This window comes from Telmatherina bonti, assembly GCF_933228915.1.
Source record: "Telmatherina bonti genome assembly, chromosome: 1".
Classification (NCBI taxonomy): domain Eukaryota; kingdom Metazoa; phylum Chordata; class Actinopteri; order Atheriniformes; family Telmatherinidae; genus Telmatherina; species Telmatherina bonti.
Genome location: NC_136619.1, coordinates 32,396,462 through 32,404,667, shown reverse-complemented (window position 1 = coordinate 32,404,667; position 8,206 = coordinate 32,396,462). Strand labels below are relative to the sequence as shown.

General features: G+C 38.1%; 1 protein-coding gene across 1 annotated transcript; it reads left to right on the top strand.

Moving 5' to 3' along the window:
* The first annotated feature begins 1,766 nt into the window (after positions 1-1,766).
* On the top strand, positions 1,767-6,204 carry gatm (glycine amidinotransferase (L-arginine:glycine amidinotransferase)). Its single transcript, XM_079238713.1, has 9 exons — positions 1,767-1,895; positions 2,720-2,938; positions 3,029-3,224; positions 3,366-3,556; positions 3,732-3,869; positions 4,098-4,262; positions 4,378-4,441; positions 4,523-4,639; positions 4,760-6,204. The coding sequence occupies exons 1-9, from the start codon at positions 1,827-1,829 to the stop codon at positions 4,870-4,872; spliced, it is 1,272 nt and encodes a 423-aa protein (XP_079094839.1). The 5' UTR covers positions 1,767-1,826; the 3' UTR covers positions 4,873-6,204.
* The last annotated feature ends 2,002 nt before the right edge of the window (positions 6,205-8,206 follow it).

Genomic DNA, 8,206 nt, shown 5'->3' with positions numbered 1-8,206 from the left:
TATATATGCTTATTGTCTGAATGACTTTTGGAATTTTTAAAAAATGAACTATTATTTATTGATCTAAACAAACTTATATGTATGTATTTTATGTTTCTTATTACAATGAAATGCAATGGGACTACAGGTGGAGATTAGCCTACAGAGCTAAATCTGGCATATTTACATCGCGAACCTGTCAATATCATGTCAATAAATATGTACAGCCCCATTTTATTTAAGATGAATAAATCTATATTTTAAAAATATAAGGAAAATGGCCACAATTTTGTCATTTAATAATGAGCTAAATTTGAAAGTGAGTTTTTCCATAACTTCATTTTTTTTAAAAATAGTGCTAGTAGTGGTATACTTCACTATTAAGTTACATGCCTTGGGATTTGCAGACGTTCCAGTTAATCATGGAACTGGTGGAGCTGTGAATAATCAGACGCATGTAAATGAGGTTGAACATTGCCTTACATTTCCCACCTAATGCCAGCATTTACACCACGCAGACCCTACTGATGCACTCACTGACCCTCAAAGCAGCCTTTCACACCTGCGGATAACTTATTGTAATGTTTACATAAGCTATCTGTTTGTCTACTTTTCAGAAGCTGAACTACCCCTCAGAGTGACTCAGAGTTAAATAAATACAGCTAAAAACACAAGTAAAGGCACAAAAATGTTCATTTTAGAATATTCTCTTTGAGATTCTTCAGGGAGTAGATGATGCTGTAAAGACCTTGAAGGCATCCTCAGTACATATCCACTGAACCTTGGGCATCAGCCAAAGACCTTTCTTTAACAGAGCAAGGAAATATCAGCAGTCACTGAGGTCTGTGGGTTATGAAACCCTTGTGAGCACAGTCCAGTAAAGCATGTGGTGTGACAGCCTTCGCAAGGCTCTCTATCTCTTTGATTATATCAAGTGCCAGCTCAGTGTGTTCCAAGCTGTTCCCCGAAAGACTGATTATCTTGTAAATGTTATTAATTAGCCTATTGAATTCAAAACCTGTGAAAGCAAGCAAAAACAGACACAGCTAGATTAAAATTACCTTAAGAAGCTGATGTTTAACTTCTTAAACAGGAAATTTATAAGGTGGTATGGACATTTTCTTATTTTTTTAATTAAGGCAAGGCAAGTTTATCTGAATGGCACATTTCATGTACAAAACAATTTAAAGTGCTTTACGTAAAAACATTCAAAGATTACAGGTGTTGTAAAGAGAAGACAGAACAAAAAGCAAAAACCTCAATGAAACAATAAATTAAAATATTTAAAAGCAATATCACTTAAAAATAACCATTCAGATTTCATGACCTGGATCTGAAAGTGCCTGAGGCTTAACACAGTTAATAACGGTACTCATAAAAATGTTAACATGAAGACTGCTTCCCATTATAAATGGTTTATTGATTAAGCTAAAGCATATGTTCCACATTTAGGTTTCCCAGCTTTTTGCAGACATCTGAATGATAGATTGAGTCGTTACACAAGTCCATATACTTGGCGATGTAAAATGTCTTTTACAGTTTTAAAGGCTGCTACTCAAACATATATATATGTTTAAAAAACCAAAACATTTTTCAGATTTCGTCCTTGAAAACTTTTGACGGTAGTAGCACCGGTAGATAAGAATTTGCTGGCGTAAGGGATTGTGTTTCAGAAATGCTTTTTCTCCAGTCACGTTGCCTCACAACATGAAAGCGACCAATGGTTTAAGAGGCACGTAGCCCCGCTGCTATAAAGGTGTGTGTGAGCTAAGGCTCCCTCCTTCACAAGCACATTGAGAGGTGGATCCGTTGCTGCTCAGTGAGTTAACTCATTATTCCTGCGGACAATGCTGCGAGTAAGATGTCTGAGAGGAGGTAGCAGGGGGGCCGAGGCTGCCCATCTGATCGGAGCCATGGTTGGTATTGTGATGGTTTTCATAATTTACTTGTTTATTTTATCCACAAAACGAATTTATTTTTGTTGGAAAAAGAAAGCACATCTGCGAATAAAGACATTTTGTTCGACTTTTTCTTCACTATAGGCTACATCTGAACTGGTTAAGTCGAGATCAGCTTAATTGATTTATTGATTGTTTCGTCTATTATTACAGAATTTTAAAAAAAAAAAAAAAAAAGAAAGAAAAAAAAAAGGTGTGTGTGAGGTGGGGGATCCAGTATGATTGACTGAGAAGAGAGTAAGAGAAAGGGACAACAAAATCTGAATCACACCGACCACCTGAAAGGATTCTGGTTTTCCAAGCTGCGCTTTTTCCCCCCTTTCTTTTGGTTCCTGAGTGACAACGAACAGCTGTTTGGCGCAGATGCGCTCTCAAACTCAGTGACATTGGAGCTGGTCCTGAGCCAGCAAAGGCTTCTCTGTAAGGGCTATCTGTGGAGATAAGGCTTCTTAGCACGTGTACTTTGGCACCAAACCATCTATACCTCAATGAAGGCATTTTTTTTTTTAAATCGAAGTCTGAGGATAATGTGTGTGTGCCTTATCTTTTTCCAATACTGTTTTTTTCTGCATGTTGGCTTCAGTCTGTGATATAATTTTTTTTTCGTCACATTCAAAATGTTTTCCTTCTTGCAATAGAATAGAAAATCAGGCTTTTGTTAATATCTATTCATTAAGATTTTTCTATTAAATCAAAAGAGTTGGCTCGTTTTACACAAAAGATTTTCCCTTATATTTTACTCTATTCACAGCACAAAACTGATCCATTTCCTCCCTCCTCAGCTTGGCCGGTCACTCACTGGGTGGGTGCAGAGGGCCTTTGAGAGCACTTCGAGTGCAGCAGCTGCACAACCACAGCGTGCAGTTGAAGAGGAGCCCGTTACTGAGCCGGCTCAGCAGGAATGTCCTGTCTGCAGCTACAATGAATGGGACCCCCTTGAGGAGGTGATTGTGGGTCGAGCCGAAAATGCCCATGTGCCTCCCTTCACTGTGGAAGTGAAAGTAAGCTTGTCAGATTGATTGATCTGAAGCCAAGTGTTCATTTGAATGAGATTTTAAGAGCATGATATCCTGTTATAAACACCCCAACAGGCTAACACATATGAGAAGTATTGGCCCTTCTACCAGAAACACGGGGGCCAGTCTTTTCCTGCAGACCACTTGAAAAAAGCTGTTGCTGAGATTGAAGAAATGTGCAATATTCTGCGTCATGAGGGCGTCATTGTGAGGAGGCCAGAACCCATCGACTGGTCCTTGGAATATAAAACTCCAGATTTCAAGTCAACAGGTAAAAAGGAAAAAAAAAATCCTGTGAGGCAGCATGGAACATTTCCACACATTTTTTTCCCACTTTGTTTTAATTTTTTGACAACATTATATTTCTTTTTTTTTTTTGGAAGCTAAGTTTATGTGGCTGAACCTGTTGTAGGAATGTATGCTGCCATGCCGAGAGACATCCTCATGGTTGTGGGAAATGAAATCATTGAGGCTCCGATGGCCTGGAGGGCTCGTTTCTTTGAATACCGTGCCTACAGGCCTTTGATCAAGGAGTACTTCAGAAAAGGTGCCAAATGGACCACAGCTCCTAAACCCACCATGGCTGATGAGCTGTATGATCAGGTAAGGCTTTCCTACACCCTGCTGGTAATTTTTCTTGATCTAAAACTCCCATTTAAACACCTTATTTAGGTTATTCACATCACCTCTGAACATTTTGACCATTACTGTTATTCTTGTATGTAATGGTTTCATAAATTAAGTGTAAATCTTGTTTTTTTTGCCTTGTGTCGTTCAGGACTACCCCATCCGTACAGTGGAGGACAGGCACAAGCTGGCTGCCCAGGGGAAGTTTGTGACCACAGAACATGAGCCCTGCTTTGATGCAGCTGACTTTATTCGAGCTGGGAGGGATCTTTTTGTCCAGCGGAGTCAGGTATGATGCGTGTCTCTTATCTAGTTTCAAGGGGCGATAGCTATTGACGAAACATCAGTCACATGCAGAGCAACATGCACAACAATAGATTAGATGCATATGTTTATTCAATAAGATAGACCTAAATAAATAAATAAAATTATGCTCTTCAGAGATGAAAGATTTGCATCTGAACATACAATCTGTGTGAGTACCTCAGATCTCATCCTGTACACTGTTCTGTTTCAGGTTACAAATTACATGGGAATAGAGTGGATGCGTCGTCATCTGGCTCCAGATTACAAGGTCCACATAATTTCATTCAAGGACCCCAATCCGATGCACATCGATGCCACATTTAACATAATCGGTCCAGGGCTGGTGCTGTCAAACCCGGATCGCCCATGTCGCCAGGTACTGTCACAGGGATCTTCACTTCTCACAGTGGGCTGTGCTGCCCTCTCGTGGAGTTAAACAAACACCACAAACACGATGCTTCACGTTCACCTCGGTTTGTCTTTTACTGCAGGTCGACATGTTCAAGAAAGCTGGTTGGACTGTTGTGAAACCTCCAACACCTTTGATTCCAGATGGTGGGTATTTAAATTATAGCTGGTTTTATAGGAAAAATGGATATGTAGAATTTTTGTCAAAGTAAAGCACTTTCTGCACAGATCACCCTCTTTGGATGTCCTCCAAATGGCTGTCCATGAATGTCCTGATGCTGGATGAGAAACGTGTCATGGTTGACGCCAACGAAGCTACTATTCACAAAATGTTTGAGAACCTTGGTGGGTAAAAATTTCAAAATCGTTTCGACTTTTGTATTTTATCTTAAGGTATTATGATTATCGTGTTTATCTGCAAAGAATTAGGCTGTTTTACATTGTGTAAATTTGACTTTCACACAGGTATCAAGACCATAAAGGTGAACATTCGTCATGCCAACTCCCTGGGTGGTGGCTTCCATTGCTGGACAACTGATGTGCGCCGCCGTGGTACCCTGCAGTCCTACTTCCACTAGCCTTGCCAGAAATAGGCAGTTTTTATTGAGCTTTAAATCTAAAGCCTCGGTCCAAAATCTTTCTTGTTAATTGCTGAACTATGCGGAGACACAAGAAGGGTTTAAAAAAAAAAGAAAAATGAAGAAAGAAAAAAAATCTGCTGTGTGCAAATTTCAATCCATTTCTTCACAGATGTGACTATTTCAAATGAGTGATTCTTCAAACCTGTGTGGGTATACATCGCCCATTTTCCAAACCATGCTTTTATGTCTTAAATGACAATTTATTAATAATTTTGATTTGACATCATTGTGCATGAGAGTGCTTTTTGCAGACAGTTTTATTCGTAATTAATTGGTACATACATGCTAGATTATCAACATGTGATCGTCACCTTATGTCTTGTCAGTATTCTCAATATTAACTGCATTTCTGGCCTGGCTTATTGTGAAGCTAAAGTGTTTATGGCTAATGCATCTAAAAGCCAAAGCTTTGAGGACAAGGTACAATTTGGTATGTGAATGTCATCAATTTAGGGCACAGGAGGTGTATAGCTACCTCCTCAGGGGGCTTTTCATTATACTGACTTCTGCGTCTTTGCATCTTTTCTCCTCCTGTGATCTGGAAGCTGTTTCTTCTCCAATATTAAGGAGGAACATCCAGTCTTGTACAAAGAGTTTGCAAGTCTATAGGAGCTAAGGGGAAGAGAAACGCTAAGAGAAATACACATGTAAGAAGCAAGAAGTCGTGTTAATGTAATGAAAAGCACTCTTCAAAACCAAAATCATATCTTTTTCCAAAAAAAAAAAAAAGAAAAAAATGTTTTATATAACGGTATTTTTTCAGTGTTTATGTAGGTCATGGAACAATTTAAAATTTTTACCTATATTTTATAATTTTGTTAAGATTTCAATTGACAGAACAGTAAAAGTTCTGCTTTTATTTTACCAACTTGTTATTTTATTGGATTTCCCAGCAATTAGTATTTTTATATATTTAAAATGAGGTCCATATCAGATGTTGTATACCTTTAGCCTCTGCTGTTTTCCTGTTGCAAATCTGGGCCAGTTACATGCTACCAGTCACACTCACAGAAGGACTTGGGTTCTTTTGAGAGGAAAGCGAGAAAAAAAAAAAAAAAAAAAAAAGCTTTTTGAATGAAAGATGTGTTGTTGTGGAAATTTATGTTTTGTAATTCCTTTGCTGTCTGTAGAGTGAAATGTAAGATGTAACGGCCTTGATTTATTGTTTAAATAAAGGAATTAAAGGAAAGTTGTGGGTCAACAGAGGAATGCATGAGATTTTTTTGTATGCAATGCTATTGAATGTAATTAAAAACTTTTGCAACTCTATGTTTATTTCTAGTTGTGTTTTTAAGGGGTGAGTGGGGTGTTTGCAACGTCCATCACACAAAGCAAAAAGTGCCCTCGTCTAAACCTCAGCTAAAGTCCTTCTATGTTAGGTTTGCATGTTCTACCTGCACATCCGTGTGCAGTCAAAAAACAAGCATGTTAGGTTCAAACATGTTTCACCAGTGGTTGCTTGTTCCTTTTACCCATGATGGATTGGCAGTTTGTCCAGGATGTACCCTGCCTCTCACTTGATAGCAGCTTGAATAGGCTTCCGCCTCACTGTGATCCTGCATGGGAAAAAAACAGGGATAAAAACTGGATGGATGGATGGATGGATGGGTGATCTATAGTTATAATCCATGACTATAGCAAACAGCTCCATCTTTAGTGAAAACCACAAGAAAACCCTGAACAAATAAAAAAAACAAACTGCATCCTAACTCTCAAGCACAGTTGTGGAGGGGTTATGATTATGGCTTGTTTTACACTCACATAACCTGGACACTTTGTAGTCACTGAGCCAAACTGTGTGACAAAGTATTTTAGAGCTGAATGTGACGGCATTTACCTGAGTGCTAAAGTTTGGGTGAAACTGAATCGTGCAACAGGAGAATCGGTCCAAAGCACAGCAACATCAGTTCATCAGAGGTTTCAATTTACAGATGACCTGAAGACTAAAAGAGTACAACTTTTTTTTCACATGACTGTTTTTCAGTTTTTAATTACTGATATGACAACATGAGATGAAAGAAGCATAGAAACCTAACAGTTATTGGGTGCAGCAGTGGAGTCACATCGCACTGCTATTGTAACATGGTGAGGTGAATAAAGTAGGTCGCTGTGGATAACACTAACGTGTGAACCTGCGACCCATTCACCTGTCTGATAAAAGTATCACTGTTTGAACTGAATGTGCTACTACATTTACTGTTGCACCTTTATGCCTGTAACCATTAACCAGGATGATGTGTCAAAAGAAAAAAACGTGGTATCATTTATAATTATGTAAATCTTGCTAAAAGAAATAAAAAAAGATTACATAATGAAGATGCAACCTTGTGATAACAGCTGCTTTATGTCCTCTAGTTCAATCTGAAGACACTTCTAATCTCATTGTGTGATTCTGTGATCAAAACTATGTGACACTGAATGTAAAACCTTTGTTAAACTTGAACTTTGAAATGTTCCCATCTTATTGGTCGGGTGTTAGCAGAGGTTTCACAGTGTTTCACTGCTTTATGCAAACATATTGCAACACTATGTTCCTCATGCTGGGTGACATCATCTCCTTGAAGAGACCGTCTTTTTAGTTTTTATGTTGAAAACATTATTTTTGTACTGCTTTTAACTGCTGTATACTGTTGCTAGTTCATGTTAAGGTGGTAACAGATAAAAAGCTTGGATAACAAATTGGGATATTTCACCCATTAATTATCTAGTCTTGTGATGCTTGTCATGTATTCATCACCTTTTCTCTGTTGTATATGTAACATGTTTGCAAACTTCTGCACATCATGAGTTATTGTCTTTTCTCGTCTATGAACATCAGAAAAGTTCATGTGGACGAATAAAGGCTGAAGTAAAAACATTCTCCAGTTTGCTGCTCACACAGTCACTTCAGAGCATGCAATTCAGAATATGGGAACTGTCTTTTGGCAGTGTGCAGGGAAACATAGTGTTTTTGCAGCACAAGGATGCAGATCCAAGAATACTGTTTTTGAGAAGACTTTTTATTCAGCTATATTTGTCCATATCTACAAAATTGACGGAGCAACATGTACATTTACAAGTATTACTTGAAAATTAACTTTATCAGGTAGTAATATTGATCAAACCAGTGTGCACTACAAAATATATTGGATTTAATCTGTGTTTTATTCATTTTTTAAATCAGCTTTTACATAACTGCTGCTACACTCTTCAACATACCTTTTGCTGTTGTATTCACATGTGAATGTACTTGTTAACTACTTTTTTCTACTATCACTTCTTACTTGATAAT

Bases quoted from the DNA above. Each gene is read 5' to 3' on its own strand.
- gatm (XM_079238713.1), top strand. From the start codon at position 1,827: ATGCTGCGAGTAAGATGTCTGAGAGGAGGTAGCAGGGGGGCCGAGGCT. The intron at 1,896-2,719 runs GTTGGTATTGTG...CTCCCTCCTCAG, and splicing joins CCCATCTGATCGGAGCCATG to CTTGGCCGGTCACTCACTGG. The intron at 2,939-3,028 runs GTAAGCTTGTCA...ACACCCCAACAG, and splicing joins CCTTCACTGTGGAAGTGAAA to GCTAACACATATGAGAAGTA.